The sequence below is a fragment of the Acanthochromis polyacanthus genome, chromosome 14 (assembly GCF_021347895.1).
Source record: "Acanthochromis polyacanthus isolate Apoly-LR-REF ecotype Palm Island chromosome 14, KAUST_Apoly_ChrSc, whole genome shotgun sequence".
NCBI lineage: Eukaryota > Metazoa > Chordata > Actinopteri > Pomacentridae > Acanthochromis > Acanthochromis polyacanthus.
In genome coordinates, this window is record NC_067126.1 from 38,174,482 (window position 1) to 38,200,033 (window position 25,552).

General features: G+C 41.0%; 2 protein-coding genes across 3 annotated transcripts in view; both read left to right on the top strand.

The window, feature by feature from the left end:
• si:dkey-100n23.5 (cyclic AMP receptor 4) overlaps positions 1-14,590 on the top strand; it is a 64,491-nt gene extending 49,901 nt beyond the window's left edge. For both annotated transcript variants that reach the window (XM_022199199.2, XM_051959164.1), the window contains exon 12: positions 11,873-14,590. In XM_022199199.2, coding sequence (XP_022054891.1) covers positions 11,873-12,040 — 168 coding nt within the window. In that variant the 3' untranslated portion in view covers positions 12,041-14,590. The remainder of the gene's footprint in view (positions 1-11,872) is intronic.
• The window catches only part of bcor (BCL6 corepressor), a 114,151-nt gene that overhangs the window by 40,725 nt on the left and 47,874 nt on the right, over positions 1-25,552 (top strand). The window lies entirely within an intron of this gene.

Here is a 25,552-nt window from a genome sequence, read left to right on the forward strand (position 1 = left end):
ATGTTAGTGTTTGGTTACAAATGTGTACAAGCATGTATTTAACCTCTGATGCCAGTGCAAGATGAAAAGTCAGGAATCGCCAAAGATATTACAATTATTCCCAAGGTAGACCGCGATGTCTCCAATCCATTCAACAGCAGTAGACCCATTTTAGGCCTCATGTTGCCATTTGGTGAAAATATGAGTGTCACTAGAGTCACTCAAACGAATCGTGTGGAGACCATGAATGTCTCAGAGAAAGTTTGTTTTTTGTGGATGTTTAATGGCAGACTAACATTGTCATTCTTAGTGCTAGCATAGTTAAAAAGCCCGTACTTCAACAGATATATGCAGTCAGCAATGTCACAGATTCCGCCTCTGAAAGGGCTTTGTAAACCTCTGAATGCCATCTGTCCTCTGCAGTCTACCTTTGCTTAGTCCTTTCAGGGTCACAGGTGGCTGAAGCCCGTCCCAGCATGCTCTGGGTGAAAAGCATATGAATGAATGGCTGAATTATTAGGTTTTATTCGCTGTTTTTCCAGTGCCTGGATGCTTTAAATGCTGTGAAATATTTTGCGTTTCTGTCGGTGCTTTTGTGAAGACGGAGGCTGGGTGTCGGCTGAAGTAAAGGCGCATTTAGAGACAAATAACTTTACGTGACAAATATACTGGAGGAGACTGGATGGTTTAGCCACTGAAGGTTTACAAACAGACATTCACAGAATCATCCGTGTGTCCTTGTTGGATCATTTATTGCTTAGCCTTTTGTGTACAACCCATTTAATCTGACTGAGCCATTTATACCATCGAGGAGCAGCTACATCAACAGGTCTCGATCCAGACTTGTAATGAACAGAAACCAAAATTTTTTTACCCGGGATGCAAAACCAATCAGAGAAAATACAGTCAAAGGTGAAGACTTGGTGAGTCATCGTGCTGAAATTGGATTTTCAAAGTCAACAAACTCAGAGCCTGCTAAATTTATTGTTGAGTCATTGAGTGTAATTAACAAGTTTGTAGAGCTTTGAGCAATGTGCAAGGTTTTTTTTTTTTTTGGTAAAGGTCACAGTGTATGACGGATGTTCATGTAAGCAATTGTAGCCACAGGGAAATTTAAAGTTTTCACAAAATTCAAACTGAACAGCTGGTCGATGGTTAATATAGAAGCTTCCATGGCGTCACTGCAACAAGTCAAACTGGATGTCTGTTGGTATTTAGACCCCGAAGCCTCTCGTGAAGGAAAACGACAGCTCAGGATGGAATAGGATTAGGGCTAGGTATTTTAAAATTAATTTTTTTTGGTATTGATGTATACTGAGCAAACCTTTTAATGTCCCTATGTAATATTTTGTTAAATTCCATCCATTCTTTCCAATATCTTGACAACAGAAGGCGCTATATTGAAAATAATAATATGCAGATGGAGAATGGGAGCACTGTTTGTCCACCGTTTACGGAAATGTTGGGTAACAAAATACATACAGATGTCCCACTATGTTGTCTAAAAACTTTTCTTAAATGTAAGCAGTGAAATTGGTCACATTCGACTGCCTTTTGATAGATAGATAGATAACAATAAAAACACACTTAAAACCCACGCTAACAAAGTAGATGTCTAAAAAGAATGTAGTGCAACAATTAAATCCACATTAAAAATCAGTTTTGCATAGTTTTTACTGTATTTCAATCAGTAAAAGTGTCATTATTTTACAATTATGTGTCAATATTGATAAAATAATTCGTTATATTAAGGATTGGAAAATGGTAAATAATTGTTTTGCTCTTTATTTTGTAGCTTTTCCCAGTTTTGTGAAATTATATCTATGTGATATCTGGTAAAGTCACAGAAAAAAGTATAAATTTACATGTTGACTAAACCGAAACAGAAAAATACAATTTTTAAATGCATTTATAGTTGAGAAAATACTTTTATTTTACAGCTACTTGCCATTATTTTCACATTTTTATTTGCTGCTTTCTTTTTTTTTTTGTTACTGGACTTTTCTTCTGGCACCCTTGCTGACAGATTTTCAGGTTTTCACTCGAATTTCTGATAATCTCTCTCGAGATTTTCTGTGTAAATTAAACAATGAATTCAGTCTGTTTGTAGCCAAATACACGGGCAATATACTTAAGTGTGTAAATGTAAAGGAACTAGACTTTACACAGCAAAAAATGAGCAGTTTCATTAATTTCAGATAAAATCTATGTGTTGTAGATTTAAGTTCAAAAGATTTAACAATCTGATAATTGACTTATTGGTTAGAGAAAATGTGAACATCCACTAATTGTTTTTGGATTGTTGGCCAATATATTTAAATAAAAGAAAAAATGTTAGTTCACTATTAAATTGGTTATCAGGATGCAGTCCCAAATATATTGCAATTCATTTTGCATTATATTAAATGTGCAAGAATGCTAAATTAAAAAGACCCAAGTGCTTGTGCTAATTCTCCTGCCTACTACATCTTTTTCCCTCCTCTTCCTCTTGAGAAATAATTGCTTCAGAATCTGCAATTAGACTATTTAACTTCCCACATTGACTGCTGCCATCTGTCACAGGTGTTCACTCATCACCTATACAGGGAATAATTGTCGAGTCTGATACCAAAACTGTCTTTTTCAAATGGTAAAATCAGAATTCAGTGACTTTATTTTCTGTCTCACTCTCCGAATCAGCTTTGAGGAAAACGTAATGAGGACAAAATTATCAGAAAACATCATCTAGTTGTTGTTGTTTTTTTTTCCACCGCACACATTTGGACCACAAACCCCATTGGTTGCATTTCAATAAACACCACAATCAATATAGTTCTCCACAGATTTGTCTCAATCTGCAAACATTGACTGTACCTGCAGATACGAGCCGGAGCTGATATTGAACCAAAACTCTCTGCGGTCTGAGTTCACGTGCGCACACAAACAAACACACACGTTGTCACCTTCTCGGTATCGCCAGCCACGCTGATAACGGGTCATGAGCACAATGTGGAAGAGTGGAATGTGTGGTATGACCTTCAACCCAAATGTCAACGTTGCGCTGTGGTGAGTTAGGAGGGAGACACGGAGAGACAGAGGAGTGAAATGGAATCTCAATGTGTTCGTAAATCACAGACAGAATGCTGTTTGTGTGTGTCAGAGGCGGAAGAGGCAGAGAGAGAGGAGGTGAGGAAGGAGACGACGGAGGCAGCGAGAAAGAGAGAGAGAGAGAGAGAGAGAGACAGGCGGCGTGTGTGTTCGTGCGCTATCGTGACTAACAGCCGGTTGTTATTCATCTTGGCATGCGGCTCCCAGCAGCCCCCACACATCAGGTGTGAGATTGGCGGGGGAGGGGGAGGCGGCGATGGATGGGGTGAGGTGGCGGCGGCGGTGGTGGGGTTGTAACAGCGTCAAAACATTCCTCTGTCAATGCGACGAATCTGTGCTTTTGTACCAGACAGCCCCCCACCACCAGCAGCAGCAGCAGCTCTCCTAACCCCGGCTGCTGGCGCTCGTTCGCTCACTCGTTCACTCGGCGGCTCTTACTGCCTCTGCTGCTGTTTTCCTGGGGTGCATTTGCATGATTTAAAGGATAGGCGCCGATGCTTTATTTATTTATTTAGCTGCCGGAGCTCCCGTCGTGCCGTACTCACTACGTGCCACATGCGCTCTCAGAGTTGTTGGCTTGTGATCGTTCCCTCGTTTTCATTTCGGACCTGAAACGGCCCCAGTCCCTGCGATTGATTCTGTTAACAAGAATAGGCTAGTGCTAAAGTTTCACCGCGCTATGTTACTGCAATGAAAAGCAAATGCTCTGTGAGGTCTGATGTCCCTGTTTTATGGATTCACCAAGGTGTTTTTTCAATAGGGCTGCAACTAACGATGAATCGATGAATCGTCTGAGCACGATACGTCGTCAAGAGCGGAAGTGATGCAATGCAACAGAAATCAACGTCCGCGCAGAGTGCTGATCTTACATCCGCGCTGCATCGTACATATGTTAAATATGCACGATGCAGCGTAGATGTCCATGCTGTATCATGCATATATACTGTATTTGCACGATACGACATGAACGTCTGTCCATGTTCCACACTCTGCTGCGACGGTGATTTCTGTTGCATTTCGCGCTCACTTCCGCTTTTGACGACGTATCGTGCTCAGTCGATTAATCCATTCATCGTTAGTTGCAGCCCTCGTCAATACCGATTGTAGGGAATCAGGAAATATCAATATCCAATGTTGAGAACCATTACTATTAGATATTAACAGCTTGTTTTGTCTTTCTTCTAACTTGGCCACTAGCATAACCAAGCCCTTTAGCTGTTAGCATAGCCTTAGCCACTATGAAATGTCCTAATTTTCTGATTTGTGCCTTCACTTGTTGTTTAGCTTTTGTAGGTTGTGTTTCAGTTGCTAAAGGTAATCTTACTTAAGGAAGATGTTCCATTACTCTGCATAGCGTTAACTACTTGCTAAGAGGCATGGCAAACCCGTTATTGATAGCCTTCGCCTTCTGGTTACACTGACACCAACAAGTAAATGAATCTGGCAAACACTTGGGTGCATTTTTGGTCTTGTTTTAGTCGTTTCTGCACCTGTCGCTTGGTTCCAGATTTTATAATAACTGTCTGCAGTTTTGTTTTGTTCAGTGACTCAGTTTGCTTAGTATTTTATCAGAACTGAACTCCAGGGTTTTGAATTAAGTTTGTCTTTGGCCTGCGTGTTGTGTTGCTTCTTTGTGTTTTGCTTGCTGTCTTCCCTAACTCTTTTTAACTTGGCACTTAGACTTTGCGTTGGGATTAAGCCTCGTTTTTAGGATCAGGGAAAGGTTTACTAATTTTAAGGATGAAAAGTCTAAATTAGAGATTTTTTTGTTGTTATACCGCCAGTTTCCGCTGTGGTGAACTAGTTCCAGTGCTTAGTCAGATCTCTCATTACATTCATGTTTTGCTGCCATTATCGTCTATTTTCCACTGCTTGGGGAACCTTGATGATTTGGATATCGTTTTCCTGCATAACTAGTCAGTTTGCTGCTTTCATAAAAAGCTTAAAACTTTATTTCACGTGTTTTCTCAGACCTTGTCAAAAATATTTCAATAACTGCTCCTAGAATCCGCTTCCATGTCGACAGATGGAAAACATCGCTGGATTCAATGGCTTTCTCATTAGGCTCTGGAATAGCATTGTAGATAATAGTAGGTTTCTCTGCTGTAGAGATGCAGAGGAGTGAGTCCTCTTCATTAGAGACAATGAGAGTGCAGGGGAGTATTCTCACATCTGTACATTACCTTTTGGTCTTATGCTGTTTATTTAAAATTAAAAAAAATTGTAAAAATTTGGCAGTAAATGAGCCAGAAGACAATACATTAAAAAACAATGAAATATTCTTACATTTAAAAAAGCAATAATGTGAAAACAACAAACATCTGCAAAACAACACTATAATTTAAATACCGTAAAAAAGTGTGATTTTTAAAACACACCTTTAGTAAAATAAATTACTGTTTTTAAAATGCTAATTTTTTTTACACATTACTTGAAGTTTTGTCCTGTTTTTTTTGTATTTTTTCTTCTACAGTTAACATGAAAATTAATACTTCTGTGATTTTACTAGATATTAATTTTACAAAACAGAGAAATCTGTAAAATTACAGTCAAATTTTTACGCTTGCACATTAATATTTGTAAACACACAGATTTTTGATGCTAGCGTTACTTACTGATTTGCTTCCTTTAGAGTTAATGTGTAACCCTAACCCTAACCCTATTCATACTTTTTTTCCTGTGATTTTTTTTCGGATAATGCCTGTAATTTAAGAAAAAATGGAAAAAAATCTGTAAAGCACCAGTTTAAAAAATGATGTGGCATTTTTGAATTCCTAACATGCACATTTTTTTCTTTCAAATAGTGACCACTACCTCTAAAATAGTAATATTCTGCTGATTTAAATAAAGTAAGAAAAAGATGCATTAAAATGTAAAAAATTAACACAAATTAATATTTATTAAATACAAATTTTAAATGTTAAAATATTTCACCGTTTTGCCCTGTTGTTTTTCTATGATTTTACTAGATATTCGTCTGATATTAAACAGCTAAAATCTGTAAAGTAGCGTCACATTTTTCAAAAAAAGAAAACAGTTCACCAACAATTTGAACAACTCTTTAAAAGAAAATCTCTTTTCCCTTGATGTGCTGTCACAGGCATTCAGTAAGAATACGGTCAGTAAAATCACCTCCGGTCCATTATTCATTTTTAGACACAAGACAGTGTTTCCAAATTGGAGCTGTTAACTTTTTCAAATAAAAAAATGCTGCATACTCCCACGCTTTTTTCTCCCAATTTTTTGTTCAGTCAGACGGTGACCTTTAAGACCAGACGACCTCGCTGCCAGTTTTGCTTCGTACCGCGGCTCAGTGGACTGCAAACATGACCGAATGGTTTCTGGAACGAGGCTGCGGAAATGGAGCCTCTTTTTCTGTTGATTGAAACTGGAATTAAATCACGAGGCCAGAACTCAAACCGAATTATAAGATTCCCCGAGGTTCCCATCCCGCTTTGCTTCAGCGAGGCTTCAGCGGTCGGATTTAGTCCAACTTGTACTAAAACTTGCACTAAGTAGCCTCCTGTGGTTCCATGTGTTCAGATAATCAGGTTATTACGGTCCACATCAGCACAATGTTTGATTTCCTCCAATTTTTTTTTTCAGTTAACCTGCTTTTTTGTTGCATGTAAACGTCCTCCTGTGTCTCTGCGTCGCATGTTTTGATTTCTCTGGTCTTCTGTTTGTTTCCTCTCTTCCACAGCGCTCTCCTCTTCCTCCCTCTCTCTGCCTATCTCCGTCTCAATCTCTCTGTTCTTCATGTGTCTCTTTTCTCCGTCTCCTACCCTGTTATAGCATCTCTGGCATTTATCTCTCTTACATTATTTTTGCTGCTCTCCTTTGTGTAGCGTCTCCCTCCCACCTGTGTACTCGCCGTCTCGTTCCCTCTCCCCCTCTTCCTCTCGCTCCATCCCTGATATTGATCTGCATTCTAGCCATACAGCTGAACCGCCTGTGGCTCTGCAATGAGCTCACATCTCACTTCTGCTGCTGCTGCTGCTTCTTCTGTATGTATGCGAGGAGAGCGCACGCAGGGGAAAAAGCTGCTCCAAATCCCTGTATGTCTCGCTGCAGTCTTAACACGAAGCCAGCTAATTTAAAGAAATAGAAATAAAAACGCCCTTCCTGTTTGGCAGCGTAAGCGTTTTCGGGTCATTTTTGTATTTGGGCCAGTAAACACGGAAACTGTGCATCACAGCTGTCGTGTATTAAGGAGAGGGGCAGACAAAGCCTTGTTACTCTGCTGAGTCTCAGCTGTTTAGACTCTCCCCCCCCCCCCCTTCCTCACACCCACCACTGCCGCCGCCGCCGCTCTCTGCGATCTCTTCTACTGTGTTTTGTACTGTATTCCCCTCTGGCAGCACGCACAATAAAACCTTGGCGAACGGTCCAGAATGCAGCAGCACATCTGTGGTTCAACCAGCCAAAGACTTGACACTCTACTTTTCATTGCTCTCCTCCGGCTTCCCGTTCAAGTCACGGATGCTCGCCTACAGAACAGCCACTAGCACATCACCCACACACCTGAACGTCTGCATTCAGGTGCATGAGTCTTCTTCTTTACACAATCTGCAAATGAATTTTGACTACTGTCATCACCGAGAGTCTTGAAATATGAATCCAGACTCTTCCCTTGGAGGTGGAATGAACTTGATTTGGTACACAGAGTCCCTTTTTGTCTCCAGAAATCACTTCAGGATCTACCTCTTCTCAGAGTCCTTACTGAAGATATCCTTTGTCTCGCCCACCTACTCAAGAAAGAAAACACAGTGCATTAGCTGTGCACTGATCTATGTTGCTTCATGCACCTTTTGAAGTAAACTGAGTTCTTGAAGACTTGTCTTTGATCTCCTGTGGCTTGGACTGTACCTGACTTCTACATCCCATTTAACAAAAACCAAGTCAGTTCATCTAAATTGCTCTTGAACTCTTGAACCAACTTAAAATAAGTTGTCATGCAGTGACCAGATTGCTGTTGCATGATCGCCAGGACGTCTGACAAAACCAACATTAGTAGAACTTAATGCCAAGATCTGCGCTGCCTGATTGGTTATTTTGATATTTAAAGCCCTATTCACACAGGATTAGGGTTACCTCGGGACCATTGGTGATTTGTAGTAATTGTAGAGGATGTCTGTGATCTTGATCCCGTGTGAATGCTCCATATCTGTAATTTGTAAGGTGCAAATTCTAACACAAATTACCGGCCATGATTCGCCAAATGCCGACGTTCTGTGAGAATCTGCATCTGAGTGATTGGGGGGTGGTTTAGTTGTTTTTTATTGCACGCCTTCCTGGTTGAATTCTGGAGGCTGCGGTGGAAATGATCTACGGCATTTTAGGTGCAAATGCAGGAGTAGTCCGATAGACGGCAGCTACCTTCTTCTCCAGCTATCCTGTCCCTGATTGGACAAACGCATTGACTCGGGAGCTTTCTGCTGCTGGATTTCAAGCAAACTTTCTCTTTTGTTTCGAAAACACTTGAGCGAAAAGTATTTCTGCAAGCATTTGAGGTGAGAAATAAGCTGAGCAGTAGCCGAATCCGTTCTCGTTTTAGTTCACCAATGGCTAGTTTAGACACTTGACAAAAGTTTCGAGATGAGTCGGACCTCCACATGTCACATTGAATTTGCATAAAGTGGAAGTCCAGTCTATTTTATGCAAACGAGCTTGTGCAACGTGGTGCGTTTCAGATATGAATGGGATGAGGGAAATTGCCAGATCTAGTGGACATGTACCTTTAATGCCAAGATCTGCGTTGTCTTATGGGTTATTTTGATATTTATGGGAGCTTCAAAGACAACCAAAAGCTGTCTTGTTGTCAAAGTTCCTGTCTTGTTCCCTGTTGAGGCGAGTTCATGATTCCGGTCTCTCCATGCGCTGACTAACGTGGACTTTAAATGTGAACACTTTTACTCATACCGTAAATGCATTAAGTCCTGATTACATCCCACTGCACCTGTGAACACAGGACACTGTTATTATACGACTGTCTAGTCTGCTGGAATAACTCCATTTTCACAAATATGCAGTAGATTGGCATCTGCTGCGTGTTTCCTACATGCAGAATCCAGCACAGCATGAGCACCGCGGCTCTCGTAGCGAATTCTCCTCATGAATTCTGGAGCGCAGAGTGAGGACGATGATAAATGTGTCACGTGGACATTTACATGGACGCTGAAAGTACAACAGTGGGTCCTAGTATGCCAAGCAGATGCATAGCTTTGTCCGTCACACTGAACACAGAAACTCTGCGGATGCTTCTGAAAGGCTGACCTTGTTCTTTTTACAGTGTCTAGCAGCTACCTACTGACTGGGCTGCAGCACCGTGCCTCTGATTATTCCTGAGGTGTCCAGAGCGCTGAGGAAAAGGCTGCTGCTGCTGCATTTAGTCGCCTCCCTATCCAAAGCACAGTGCATGGATAGAACACATTATTTGTGAAGGATTTGGAACTTCTCACCAACATGTAGAAATCAAAAGCGCCCCAAAATTCTGCAGTGACTACACTGTAAAACAAATGTCAAAAAAAGTCTGTGAATAAACACTGCAATGTTCAACAACTGGGAAAATAATGGAAAATATCTGTAAAATAATGCTTTTTTCCCGATTTACATACAGCATAACGGTTTAATTTTGCGATCACACATTGTAAAATACATATATATATATTTGCTAAAATCCACATTTTTGATGTTTACATTGTTTGCTACTTTTTTCTACAGTGAGCATAAATTTATACTTTTTTCCTGTGACTTTAGCTCTCTATCATCTGTAATTTAGCCCTCAAAGAATAGGCTGCTAGCGTTTTCAATCCTTAAAATATATGACTTTTCTTTCAAATAATGGCCACTATGAAAATAATGACATTTTTGTGGATTTAGATACAATTAATAAACTGTAATTTTCACGATCAAATGTTGCCAAGAACAAATGATCATTTCTAGAAATACAGATTGTTCATGTGGATATTATTTATAACTTTGACCTGTTTTTTTAAGGTCTACTTGTAAATGAATGCTTTTTAATGTGATTATCTGTAGTTATTGTCTGTAATTTCAAAAGATTTAATCAAGACTCCTGCAAACTGTCAAACTTGCAAAGGTACATCTGTTAGCGCAACGTTTCAGCACTAGACCTTCATCATGCAAATAGAAACAGGCAAATAATAGCACGATTTGCCTAAATGTTGAGCTCTGAAACGTTGCGCGAATAAATGTGTCTTTGAATCTTTTGGAAACGCTCGTCCTTCACCTCCCTCAAGTAAAAGATGAACTGTAATTTAACAAAAGGTTGAAAAATCTGTCAAATAATCGGAAATTGTTTTAAAAATTGCTGTTAAAAACTGTTAAAATAGGGATATTTGATATTAATCAGCCCGATATTGGCATAAAGATGTAATATCGGTCAATATCGTAATTGATTGTTTTTGCCTGTCATGAAAACCGATAAAATAATGCCTGGACTTGGCCGGCATTTACCAGACTACGTCATAAATATGGCAGGAGATATGTGATGTTACCTAAAATTAATTCAATAACCCAAATATATCGGTAGATATCGGAAATTGAGAGTTGGACAATATCGGCATATTGGTTATTGGCAAAAAAGCCAATATCGGACATCCCTAGATAAAAACCTTAATTTTTACAGTTCACTTCACTTCCAAAGCTTTTAATTATGTGTTATACAAGTGCGGATAGTTGCGAATCTCCTCTTAAACCAAGCACATACACAGTTGGCGCGCTTGCAGAAATGCAGTTAACGCTGTCGCAAATGTACACAAATGGAAAACCACAAACGGACATCTGTGTGCCGACATCCACGGAGCATCAGCTTGACTTGTGAAGATGATGAAATTCAAATCAAGCTGACCGTTGCGGACATCTAGACATGAAAAACGCAAATCGGCCTCGTACATTTTTCCTTGTGTGATTGAAAACAGCCCTGCGTTAAGCCAGGAGTGGATTTTCAAGAACCTTCAGAGCAACAAAATGCAATCAAGGAAGGACGGATCATCAGATCCATCGTGTGAGAGCTGCAGAGCGGTTTCTAACGCTGTAGGCAGTTATCATGAGTAGTTAGTTCAGCTTTCATTGCAGTGATCATGAGGTAAACAGTGGAATTACAGCTTTAATATTCCAGAGTAATCTACCAAATGTTGTGCCACTTTCAAGTTTTTGCCAGAATTCTTTTTTTTTTTTGATGCGCCTGAAGCTTGTGAGCAGGTTTAGCTCTAATTTGCATACTCAGCTTTGACTCCATGGTTATTTTATCTTGTTTCCAATATATATACACACGCACATGACAAAGTAGTTGTTCCTTTTCTTTTTCGAGTCCCAGGTGATCGTTAAACTCGTATCGTTTTTCCGCTGGCCGGGATGATCGGCTTTCCCCCCCCTAATGTTTGAAGTGCAGGAGTTTTGCATAACTAGCTTAAGTGGAAAATGAAAACAACTGTTTCCAGTTTCCAGAGGGAGTCAAAACAAGCGTCGCTGATTGGTTGCATCCGGGTTTGCATGCAGTTGAGCGTTTCTCAAATCCTCTGTGTCATAAGGAAGTTGTTTTGAGGTTCAGTTTCTGTTTTTACGTGTGAATGTGGGGTTAAACACGCAGCCAGCGTTTTCAGTATTAACGACCCGGGGCTGTTTTTTCAGCGCGTAAAATACTAGCTTAGGATATAGACGGATGGCCAGAATGGGCAGGGGGAAAAAAACTGCTTTTCAAGGTTGACAGGATTAGTGTGCACACAGTCTCTGCACCTATACAAATGCTGTGTACTGATTGCAAACTCTGCCTGCTTTCTAGCTGGCTCTGCAGTCGCGGCTCTGTGACAGGACTCGGATCGGAGAGTACTACCCCGGGGCGGTGCGCTACACACAGGCTGACCTGGTCGACCTCAGCGATGACGACGACGATGACACCAACGTGCTCTTCTACTCCCCCAACATGACCCTGAAAGACCGAGGGCCCTGAGAGAGAGAGAGCGGGAGACGGAGAGGAAAGAGGAAGAGCTAGACAAAAGAGACGGAGGAGAGGAGGGTCACAGCCAGAGAGAAACGCAGCGGATTAGAAAGTGAGAGGCAGGAAAAAAGAGGTAGGGAGGGAATGGAAAGGAAGATTGGGGGGACAGTCAGGCAGATAGAAGCCGGAGATGAGCTGTCAGGTTCCATTATTAATCCCCATCCTTTACTATTTAATATCCTAAAGACACACACACCGCACATACTGAGCAGAGCTCCCCTGCAATACTGCCGTGAGAGAGAAGCAGGGATGGAGCGCTCTGAAGATCCTCCTAATGTTAAAGGCATCTGCTGCATCCCAACGGTCTTGAAATGATTTCCAGCTCTGCGCCATCTTCCTGACTCCCGCGTTCTGTGGCGTTTTGGCATGCCAGAAAAGTAAAGAATATGAATTTTTAAAAAAAACACATAAAGGACCGCTGAAAGGCAATCATAACAAGGTGTTCCTTTAGCATTCGCGGCAATTACCTTTTCACATCTCTGCGGGAGAGGAGTTGAAAAGCAGGCCTTTTTAAAAGCACCTTGTATGTCAGATGTGAAAACATCTAGATGTACCCCGAGATTGATCCCGTTACTGAACTGTTTTCTTGCCAACAGGGGGAACAGTAGAAATGGAGGAAAGGGGGCAAATAATCGCGCTTTTCCACGAGCACCTACTTGGTTCGACTCTCCTCGGTTTGTGAGGTTTTCCATCAGGATGTGGTATCTGGTACCAGCTAGTATTTTAGTTCCTACTCAGCCGGTGGTCCAAGCGAACTGAGTGGAGTCGATAATGTGACGTCTACAGAGTGCAGGCCACTGATTGGACAGGGCAACACTACACAGCATACATATTTTAATACCTAACAGTGATAAATTGCAGCCATTACACGGGACTGATATACGATAACTGTAGCGAGCTAGCGTTAGCTTCCCCTCATACGTCGTCCAGTTCGTGTCCTCTTGTCTTGGGCTGGATGCTGCTGTATTGCCTCCAAACTCTCCAGAATTTGGGAGGTTTCTACTCGTTGCCCTCAGCTTTCTTTGACTCTCTTCTTTTGCTTTGAGTCTGACAAAAAGCCACAGACCGAGCGGCAGGTGTACCATCACCTCCATTGTTGTGTTTGTGTCACACACAAATGACATTAAGGGACTTACGGACCGCCGTGCGATGACGACTCTACTAAGATGAGATGGTACTCAGTGTAATGGAAAACGACCTAAACCGACTCAAACCGGCTCGACTTGGTTTAGGTGTTTTTTCAATAGGACTAGTACCAGCTACCAGCTGCCAGCTACTGTTTTAGTACCTACTGGGCCGGGGTTCCCAGCGATCTGAGTTAAGCTGATAATGTGACGTCTACAGAGTTCAGTGCACTGATTGGACGGGGAGTGACTACACACGAGAGTGACTCCTTAACGAAAACCAAACCCGCCATTTTCAAAATAAACTGGCAACAGCGATGGTTTGCATTGCTCTTCATGGAACGCTTTTACTTTTAATCTGACACAAAGCCACAGACCGAGCAGCAGGTGTACCATCGCCTCCATGTCCTCCATTGTTGTGTTGCGATTGTGTCGCACACAAATGGCGTTAAGGGACTTTTGGGCCGCCGTGCTACGACGACTCCGCCACGATTAGGTGATACTCAATGTAAGGAAAACCACCTAACCCAAGCCGAGCAGATGCGAGTGGAAAAGCGATTTTAGTCCCTTTAGTCTCCTTCCTCAGACAGTATTTGTGTTCCCTTCTGTCTCTTTACATCACATTACGCACAAGTATTACTTTGAAAGGTGTATTTTTTACTGAAATGCTCACCTCTTTGTCATACTGTATTTATAACAGATCGATGTACTGTATATATTTAAGTGCGCACTCTATTTTTGTACGTGCCTTGGGGCTGGAACATGAAGAAAATTAGCCCGAACCTGCTGCTCTTGACCTGATTCAGAGCCTTATGAACAACTTCAATTCAAAAACAAACCCACACACACACACACACACACACACACACACACACACACACACACACACACACACACACACACACACACACACACGTACGTGCATATCTGTGAGGTGCTTGTTAAAACAGGTTGGAAACGATGACACACAGCAGGCACCCACAGCGTAGGAGCCTTCGCCTTTGATGGCTCATCATCTCACGGCCTTTGTCAGCGGTGGAGAGGGGACGCTGCTGATTGGCAGGATAATGGAGTCGCTTTATATTCAACCACGGCCCATTTGGTGTTTCCAGGCTTCATCGTGGCGTCGGTGCGCTCCGCCGACTGTCAGCCGAGAACCAACGGATGAACCAACACTTCTAACCCTTGAAGGGGTGTTTGAACTTTTGAGCCACATCAGAGTGCAACTTTTGGTTTTTACAGTCCCACCAACCAGCACTGTATCACACACACACACAGAGAGAGACGTGCACGGTGCCCCTCTTTTGGCACTGTTGCTGGTTTTACTTGACTGTGCACTCCATCAAATAAATGAGCAGGAGAGACATTTCATAACAAAGCTGAGACTGGGCGTGTTTATTTCATTTTCACATTGATGCCATCCTTCATTCCCTCTCCTGTGAAGTGTTTGAATGCGTGTGCGTGTGTGAAACGCGGCGTCTTTTAGACCCCGGCCGGCTTAAATAATGGATATTAATTATTGGTCGGACCCTGCTGGCCACTGCGCGTCTCCAAATATGGTTAACTGGATTTTGATTAATGGAATATGCGCGCCGTGTCCTCCAGAAAATCCAGACTTCTCCCCCCCCCCCCCCCCCTCCTCCTCTCATACATACACATCAACCCCTCCTTCACATACAGATCCCGTGAAATAAGCGAATCTCCCTGTCACGCAAGAAGAATTATTATTCCCCCCTCATATCGTCGCATGCGCCGTAATTGGATACAATTTAACACCCGCGGCCCACGGGCATGTCGGCAGGCGCACTGCCTACTATTAGCTCGCCTCGCCTCGCCACCCTATCATTTGTCAGATCTGTGTTTGTGCGCTCCTGGTGCCTGTGTGTGTGTGTGTGTGTGTGTGTGTTGTGTGTGTGTGTGTGTGTGTGTGTGTGTGTGTGTGTGTGTGTGTGTGTGTGTGTGTGTGTGTGTGTGTGTGTGTGCGCGCCTGCGTGCGTGCTCCCGGTGCCTGTGTGTGCGTGTGGCTCGAGAAACCGGAGCCATTGTTGGAGTCCGGCCATGACCTAGCTGTGACGCACGGAAAGAGAGGAGAGGAAAGGAAAAGAGGCGACAGCGCAGCGGCAGCTCCAGACGCAGAAAAACAAACCGGAGAGGAGAAAAGAGGCCTGGTGGCTGTTTCTGCTGCTTCCTCTGCTGTTTATGAGAGCCCCGGCGTTATTTACAGCCCGGGACTTTGGGGGGAGGAGGGTCCAAGCCCTACTAAACCCAGATCACCCGCTGCTTACAGTAAAAAGAAGGCTGGAGAAGGTTAATGGGGAGATTACAGCCCGCATGACTGATGTCTTAAAAGTCTAAATAATTGAGCCGAGGCTGCGCGTCGCCCTTTACATCCCACGTTTTAATTAACTAGTTTAGCTCAAGGCTGCCGGTATTGAACATAATCTAACTTTTTAAATAATAGCATTTTTTTAAAATATAAAATATAAAAGCCAGCCGCTGCAATTTTAGGCTAACCAAATGGGAGTAATCAATGTTTTTTTTTTTTTAGTGGGTGGGGGATTAGTATTGGTTTTGTGCGCAACTAAGCAGGATAATGTATGTGGGATTAAGTCCAAATAAAGCCCTTGTTCACCACCAAGAAACATGTCAGTGACACACTGATGGGGTCTTTGGAGAACAGTGGAGTTCAGGATCTGTGGCTTTGGCTTCTCAGCAACACTGCACTGTAAAAAAAAAAAGTACTTTTGTGAGTATTTTCCTGCTGTTTTACAGAATGTCCCTGTTTTGCTAAATTACAGATAACTAATTGCAGTGTTCCAGTTTCAACTGTTCATAGGGTTACAGTTACAAAGTTTAACCATAAAGTTATATTTTGTAGTTAAATCTGCAAAAAAAATAACGCTGTGAAGGAAAAATAGTTATGTTAAGAATTGAAAGCTGATTTTTCCTGTTTTGCTCAATTACAGATAACTAATTAGTGTTCCATTTTATCATGAAGCCATTTTTAAGCTTTATTTAAATGTGCAAAAATACAATTACATTTAAAGATGTTTAAAGATACATGAACGAAAAATTCTGCTTTTTAAAAATCTTTATTTTTACAAATGTTAATTAATTTTTTGCAATGTTTTTACAGTAAAATTACACTATTTGCACCGTAATGCCATCATCAAAAAATGTCATTAATTTAAAAAATATTTTCCATTTTTTGAAAGTAAAATTATGCATATTAAGGATTTTAAAATGGTAAATAATTATTTTACAGGTTTTGTACCATAACTAGTATAATCACAGGAAAAAAAGTCTTCATTTATATGTTAATCATAAAACTCAGATTTAAAAAAAAATGTATACATATTTTGCCTGTTTTCTTAAACTTCAGATACAGTAAAAGCAAAGAAAAAGTATTAATTTACTCTTTAACCATAAAAAAACGAAAGATTAATCAAAAATCCGTGTTTTTGCAAATTATAATTATTTTTTTTTCCAACATTACATCTTAAAAGTACACTGTTTTGCTTAAATATTATTTTACAGATCTTTCACATTATTTTTAGTTTTTCAACATTATAACATCCCACTGTTTTTCCTTCTTTCCTCCATTTTTAAATAATTTTTTGATATATAATGATTTTTTCCCCATGCATGATGACTTCAGACCCTTAAAGCTCACCAGTCTGAATACAGTTTGAGTAAAAAAAATCAGTATTTTGAAGTGCTGATTACAGATAATTTGAGAACTTTACACTAACACAGTGCACACACTAGAGCTCCGGGAGATGACGTCACACAATCCCGGCATGCAACAGTCGAAATCAAAACACCGCCATATTGGCAGGAAGGCGCGCTGTTTAAACTTCTGCCAGCTAACTCCTAAACGTTCTTCAGCATCGACATCAGAGAGTCCACCATATGGTGGACAGTTGTTGCGCCCCGGGATGCCAGAACAGCCGAGGACGAGCAAAGGGGAGAGCATTTTATCGGATTCCCAAAGATCCTGAAAGACGACAGAGGTGGATCACTGCCATAAAACGCGCAAGAAGCGAGCAGAAGAAAACGGAGCGGTGGAAACCCACAGGCAACGGATTCCGCTTATGTAGCGACCACTTTGTATCAGGTACAGAATCCGTTTCCTAAGCTTTATATCTGATCGCGTAATTTCTCTTACCCCTCAAGGCTTTTATACGCTGTTCCGCTTCAGTTGCGCTTCAGTGTCCCGCCCGCGGTACACTTTGAGATCTGCATAAGCAATTTGCTAAATGTCTGAGATGCGATTATACAAACACTATACGCCGATGGAAAGCTTAGATTCTCATGAATCCGCCGATATAAACCTCTTTCAGATGTGATTACCACAGCGGGTAATATGAACACATTTGTCCGACAAACAACGAATATTCATCCATCCGTTCTCTGTACACGGCTTCAACGTACACAGCGCGACTCACATTTCCGGGTTCATTATTACACACAGATGAAAATATTCCACAAAAAACGGCCATAATCCAACCTTGGACATCCAGACGAAACAAGCCAGTAAAATATTTTTTCCAAAACATGTCTTGAAGTCGGTATATTATCCACGAATACGTCGTTTTCAAGGAAATGCACCTCGCGATGCGTGTCCAATATTCCCTGTGTTTCTCGTCATATTTTTATTTACAAATAGAATATTAGCGATTTTTTTTTTGTACTGAAAATGGCTGGAATTGACTGCAGCTTAAAGGGTTAAGAGATTCACCGGAGTAGGATGAAGGAATATTTATCAGGTAATTGTAGATGTCAGGGTACCGCAGGTCCGGTAAAAGGTCCGCTCTGACCGTCTCAAGATTCTTAAATAAGATACCGGGGGCATGATATGGATCGGATATGTTTAGTTTTCCCAGTTTGTTTGTATATTTTATAATATCGTCTGATTTAAAATGAAAAGTAAACTCAGACGGCGTAAATTTTCTACCAGCGCCATTCATTTTGAAGCGGAGTTTCCTGCCAACATGGCAGCGTAAACAAACGGAGTCACGTGACGTCCGGAGCTCCGTAGTTCCTTAATCTGCAATGAGAGTGTACAGAGCTCTTTCTGTCACCCATAGGAGAATGGACTTGTTGAATATGCTGCAATGTTTTGAGTCCAATAAACAAAATGCTTCCAAGCTTTTAGTGTTTTTTTTGGTGACTGTTTAAAAATTCACCAACAGAAATCCAAAATAACACACTTTGACGATTAGCAGCACAAACACGTTTGTCTCTCAGGCTGAATCTGTAAAGAAACATTAATTATTTTATTTTATAATGTGCTCTCCATTCGGGGTGGAAGCTAGGAATTTATAAACTATGAAATAATCAATTCCCCAAAAACAGATTCCCTGACCAGCCACCAACCAAACCCAGTGCAGATTTTGGTGCATTTTTTTTTTTTATCACAAAACACCCAAATCAGGGTTCACGTTAGCAGCTTTTTCCATTTGTTTTGAAATCTCATGAGTAGTTTTTATGTAAAATGCCAGAAAATACTCAAAAAGATGAGTCACATTCACCCAACACGACATATTCCGGTATAAATCCATCCCCTCCCCCTCAAAAAACATTTATTTTGCTGCCACATTGGAGGAGCTGGAACCAGCAAATCATTTGCTGCCAATGGATTAATCGATTAGGCTTAATTGTCCCAGCCCCAGTGCAAATATCCCATTAATTTCCTCCTTTTAGCCTGTAATGTGTCCCCAAAAACAACATCAGGATGTGTTTAAAAGCAAAAAACGACACGTGTTTAACTGTGAACTGATCGCCCAAATTTGGAGAACGGTGGCGGTGGATGCGGCCGTCTGATCCCGCCGGTATTTATAGCCGTTACTTGAGAATCGTGCGTTAAACGCGCCCGTTTCCCGGCTGCTCTGCGCTCCGCTCCGCTGCTGCTGCTGCTGTTGCTGCCCGAGCAGAGCGGAGCTTCGTGCGCTGCGCTCCGGCCCCGAAAGAGTTAAATTAATCTCTTTCTCTACCCTCTCTCTCTCTCTCTCTCAACACACACACAGGCTGCCACCGCCCCAGATAACAGAGGGGCGCCTCTCCCCAGCCAGCCAGCCTCCGCTAATCGCAGTGGCAGGAGGGGGGAGTGGAGTGCCGGCGGCCTCTCACAGCGCCGGGCTTTTTATTGACGCTGCCTGCCTGTGTGTCATCTGTGTGTGTGCGTCCGTGTGCGCAACGGCCGTGCGCGCCTGTGGGTGCGTGTCAGAGCTATAAAGAGCCGTGTGTGCGTCCGCCTCGGTGTGTGTGTGTCTCGCTGCGTGTGTGCGTGCGTGCACGTGCGTGCGTGTGTGTGTGCGCTCCCCGCCAGCAGCGGAAAGCAGGGAGAGGCGGGGAACCGGGAGGGTGGGTGGCGAGGTTATGAGCGGAACTCGACAGAGGCCGACAGACGAGAGAAGAAGGAGGGGAGGACGAGGGGAAGGGAGGGGAGGGGAAATCTTTCTTGTGCTGCGCTGAGAGCCGCCACCGCTTCTCCTTCCCCTCAGATAAGGTTCGTTTGAAGGTTTTCATCTTTATTCTCGCCACAGTAAAAAAAAAAAAAAAAAAAAAAAAATGACGCGTGTGTTTCTGTCTACCCGCGCGTTCTTTCTTTTTTTGTTTTTTTGGAGAAGGGGATTGCCGTTTTGTGAAGGTCGGAAAAAGACAAGTGTGACTGATCGCCTCGGTTATTTTACGCCCCATTGATTGATTGCATCGATGAATTTAGCAGCCTATTGATTAGAGTTTAATCTATAGGTTCGCGTCTCTCAGTGCTCCAATTATTGGAGTCTCTCTCTCGCTCCCTTCTTCCCTCTTTCTCTCTCTCCCTCCCTCGCCTTTTCTCCCTCCCTCCATCTCTCTCTTGTGAGCAGCAGTGTTTGGCTCGGAGCCACGCTCGCCCTGCCGCGCCAGGCTGTAATTATCCCCGGTGAGGCCGCGCTAACACAGCGTGGCGCGCCTGTGGGGAACCGGTTAGCCCTACAACACTGGTGGGGGCGCAGGGACGTGCGTGCCAGCGTGTGTGTGCGTGTGTGTGTTTACGTGCGCGATTTAGTGCGACACAGAGGGAGAGAGAGCTGTTGCCGTGTTGATATTTCAGTAGCCTGCATCAGAAGCGATTCCAGGTCCTCACATGAACCGTGCAGCCTGGATTATAGATTAGACAATTGATTTAGAGCAAGTTTGGAGCAAAAAGTCACCTGGCTGTCATGAGTCCACACGTTTTTTTTTTAACCGATTCTGCTTTCAGTCTCACCAGATCCAATCCAGGAAGGTCGTGAGTGGGATTATCAGAGCAGAGAAAGAGGAATCTCGCTGTTTATTGATTGTTACATTCTGACGTTTATAGCCTCTAAATCACCCTAAATGCTTCTTTTGGACTTGTTTTTGGTCTTGAAGGAACCCAAGAAGCTCTTATGACCTCAGAGAATCTACCAGACAATCTCTAAATCTAGTTTATTGCTATTCACTTCTGCAAATTTTAAATAAAGCACATTATCTACATTTAAAGCAAAGATATCCCAGCCTTATTGTTTCTCATCTGAGTCTTAAAGTGTTAGCCTCTAAACATAACGGATGTGTGTCTCCATGAGATCCATTTTTGTTTTTTCTGGACTCTTGCAGAAGACCTTAAATAATATCCAGCATCCACCGCAACAGATATGAAAACGCTCTAAAAACTAATATTTAGCCTCAACAGAACGATTTATCGCATCTGTCTTTTTGAGTTATGACAACTAATTAATTTATGTTCAACCAACAAGCTATGTTGAGTTGAGGGAATTAGCTTTACCTCCACAATCAAATGTGTTTTTTAACCGACTTAACAACTGCTAGCATAAACGCACATTTTTAGGTTGATCACTCATGAAAATTAAGCAATTTGAAAGTTTTTTTGCATTACGTTCTTAGAATTTGAGTGTAAATTGCAAAAAAGATATTAAGTTGGTGCAATTACCAACATTATTGTGTCAACGCGACACCATCAAAGTAATTTCGCAGCTTAAAATGTTTATCTAAATCACTAAGTTGTGCATTTTTTTAATCGTGCAATCATTAGGAGGTTGGAATTGGTCCCTTGAAGTAGTTTTTAGAGTGTTTCAGGGAGCTGTTGTGAACCAAAGTGTTCTCATGGAGAATCCTCGGCCAGTGAGGGTGCTGGTGGAGAAGAAGTGGAGGAAGCTTTTGGAAGGAGACAGTTAGCGGCTGAATGAATCTCCTTCACTCCAGCCTTTATTCCATAATTAGAATCTTGCTCTGCTGTGAGCTCAGGCGGCCTAATCTTTCCTCTCTAATGTGAGGGCTGAGCACCGGAGTGTCTGGGTAACGTTTTGGTTTGAACCTGAACAAAGCCTAATCATTGACTGTTAATTTCATTATTTTGTGTGTGTTTTTAAAAAGGAGCGTGGCTTGCAAGCACGGCTCTATTGATTGCACACGTGCACATGCCCGAGCTTGTGCGTGCTAGCGAGTGTTCAGGCGAGTTTCTGTGTGTGAGTTGTGCAGTAAGCGATCCATAACGATCTGCAGGTGGATTGTGCTGATTAGTACCGGCTGCTGTGGACTGAGCTGCGTGCAAAGAGCTTCCTGCAATCCGAGCCTGCCGTGTGTGTGTGTGCTGGCAGTCGGCCCTTTCAAAATGTGTGTCAGGGCCGTGTGGTTCTGTGCATGCATGTCTCTGTTTTTTAGGCATGTGTACATCTGACAGGACGTGTGTTGAAGGCGTGTATGTTTGTATGTGCACATCAGGCGTGGAGTTACCGTGTAGACGTGCGCGTTTGCCAGTTCAGTGTCTGATTGCAGCAGCAGATGGCCGGATCACTGTGACCTCCCAGAGAGCGGTGCTTTCTACACCAATATATATCTGTGTGTGTGCTCATGCTTTTGTGGCTTTTACAAGACATACACCTATGCATGAGTCCCTGGCAAGTCATAAAATCACGGCTAAAGGGAGGGATCCCGGATTTTTCCCCAAAAAACAAAACAAAAGACAAAATATAGTGAAAATGAGACACGAAACATCAACAAAGGAAAATAAAGAGACAAGTTACAAAGTGACAAAACATAGATAAACAACAAAGACAAGACAAAAAAAACACAAAATGGCAAAAATAAGACACAAAACACAAGCAAGACAAAAAGGAAACCCAAAACGAAAGAAAAGAGACAAAACATGAGACAACGACAAAAGTCAGACAAAAAACAACAAAAACAAGACAAAGTATTGCAAAAGTGAGATACAACGTGACAAAAATGGGACAAAAACGAGACAAAAAACACAAAACAGCATGCAAAGCTATGAATATAGCAAAACACAAAATTGAAAAAATAAGACAAAAAACACAAGCGAGACAAAAAGGAAACACAAAACAACAAAAACAAGACAAATGACAAAAACGAGAGACAAATGACAAAAGTCAGAGAAAAAAACAACAAAAACAAGACAAAATATTACAAAAATGAGACACAAAACGACAAAAACGTGAGACAAACTACTAAAATCAGGGAATAAAGACAAAAGACAACAAAAACAAAAACAAAGCAAAATATTACAAAAATGAGACAAAATGACAAAAACATGAGACAAGCGACTAAAATCGGGGGAAAAAAACAAAAACAGCACCATTATACATCTATCTGTGTGTGTGTGTGTTCATGCTGTTTTGGCTTTACAAGACATGCACCTATGAATCCCCAACAGGACACGAAACGACGGCCAAAGGGAGGGATCCCGGGTTTTTGGCGCATTTTTTCCTCACCGTTATGCAGCGTGAGTGTTTTCAAAGGCACATGCTGTTCTCAGGCTGGCTTTTCAAAACCGCAAAGTTCACACACGGCCGTTAAAGTGCAGCCATAAAAAGGGCTGCGCTGGTTTCTCCAGACCTGTTTTTGTGTCTCCCTCAGACTCTGGGCGAAGGTGCTTTTTCCTTCTTTTTTCTTTTTTTTTTTTTGTTTCTGAGGCTACAACTGTGTGTTTTTGTGTCGGAGCGGCAGAAATTTGGTTTGCCCCGCGGTTCCTCGGAACAATATTCATCCTAATCCAGTTTTCCAGTGAGTGATGGAGGGAGCCGAGTCGCCTTCAACGCCCTCTGAGTCAGAGCAGGAGGGAGAGGATGAGGATGAGGAAGGAGCTGCTGCGTCTTTCCAGCTCCCTCATGACCTTTCTGTGTGATTATAGGTTGTGTGCGACATTAGCATGAGAGCGGATCAGACGTATTTGCTATTTTCAGCTTTGAATTTATCATCCTGAGAGCATTCTTGGTGACTTGTGACACAAAAAGCAGCACGTCAGATCCCCTCTACAGGCCTGTATTTACACAGGTTAGAACAGGGGTGTCCAACATGAGGCCCCCGGGCCAAAACCGGCCGTCCAGAGGGTCCAATCCGGCCCTCAAAGTGTAAAAACGACAGAGACGATATTAACTGTAAATTGTACATTTGTAAAAGTATAAATTGAAAATAATTTTCAGATCATGGCAAGTTGTTTTGATCATAAAGTAAAATACTACGTTGCTCTTTTGTCATTTTGTGTCTCATTTTTGTAATATTTCGTCTTGGTTTTTATCTGACTTTTGTCGTTTGTCTTGTTTTTGTCATTTTGTGTCTTTTTTGTCTTGTTTATGCTTTTTGTCTTATTTTTATGAGTTTGTGTTTCACTTTTTGTCTTTTTTTGTCATTTTGTGTCTTTTTTTGTCATTTTGTGTCATTTTTGTCTTGTTTATGCTTTTTGTCTTATTTTTATGATTTTGTTTCACTTTTTTGTCTTTTTTGTCATTTTGTGTCTTTTGTCTTGTTTATGTTTTTTGTCTTATTTTTATGATTTTGTGTTTCACTTTTTTGTCTTGTTTTTGTCATTTTGTCTTTTTTGTCTTGTTTCTGCTTTTTGTCTTATTTTTATGATTTTGTTTCACTTTTTTGTCTTTTTTGTCATTTTGTGTCTTTTTGTCTTGCTTATGCTTTTTGTCTTATTTTTGAGTTTGTGTTTCACTTTTTTGTCTTGTTTTTGTCATTTTGTGTCTTTTTGTCTTGTTTCTGCTTTTTGTCTTATTTTTATGATTTTGTGTTTCACTTTTTGTCTTTTTTGTCATTTTGTGTCTTTTTGTCTTGTTTATGTTTTTGTCTTATTTTTATGATTTTGTGTTTCACTTTTTTGTCTTGTTTTTGTCATTTTGTCTTTTTTGTCTTGTTTCTGCTTTTTGTCTTATTTTTATGATTTTGTTTCACTTTTTTGTCTTTTTTGTCATTTTGTGTCTTTTTGTCTTGCTTATGCTTTTTGTCTTATTTTTGAGTTTGTGTTTCACTTTTTTGTCTTGTTTTTGTCATTTTGTGTCTTTTTTGTCTTGTTTCTGCTTTTTGTCTTATTTTTATGATTTTGTGTTTCACTTTTTTGTCTTTTTTGTCATTTTGTGTCTTTTTGTCTTGCTTATGCTTTTTCTCTTATTTTTGAGTTTGTGTTTCACTTTTTTGTCTTTTTTTGTCATTTTGTGTCTTTTTTTGTCTTGCTTATGCTTTTTGTCTTATTTTTATGATTTTGTGTTTCACTTTTTTGTCTTGTTTTTGTCATTTTGTGTCTTTTTTGTCTTGTTTCTGCTTTTTGTCTTATTTTTATGAGTTTGTGTTTCACTTTTTTGTCTTGTTTTGTCATTTTGTGTCTTTTTTGTCTTGTTTCTGCTTTTTGTCTTATTTTATGATTTTGTGTTTCACTTTTTTGTCTTTTTTTGTCATTTTGTGTCTTTTTTGTCTTGTTTATGTTTTTTAACTTATTTTTATGATTTTGTGTTTCACTTTTTTGTCTTGTTTTGTCTTGTTTTTGTGATTTTGTGTCTCATTTTTGTTTATTTTTTTCTTTTAACCCTAACCTTAACCCTATTTATTGTTTTTTGTCTCATTTTTGTTGTTTTGTGTCTTTTTTTGTCTGGCTTTTGTCATTTATCTCATATTTTTGGCTTTTTTGTTCCTTTTTGCCTGCTTATGTTTTTTGTCTCTTTTTTTGTTGTTTTATTTCCTCCCTGTGTCATTTCTTGTCTCATGTTTCTGTTTGTCCTCTTTTTTGCAACTTTGTAACTTTTATATCTCTTTTTTGTTTTGTGTTGTTTGCGTCTTTTTCATTATGTTTCTTCCTTTTGTCGTTTTGTGTCTCGTTTTTGTCACTTTGTGTCTCGTTTTTGTAATGTTTTGTCCTGTTTTTGTTGTTTTTGTCTTTTTTTTTCTTGTTCTGATCATAAAATACTAAATCATTGAGTTCTAGATAGCTGTAACTAAACTATGATCTGTAGGTTTTAATGTGTAAATGATAAATTGAGGCATAATGTTGTTGAAATTGATCTTATTTTTCTCAAGA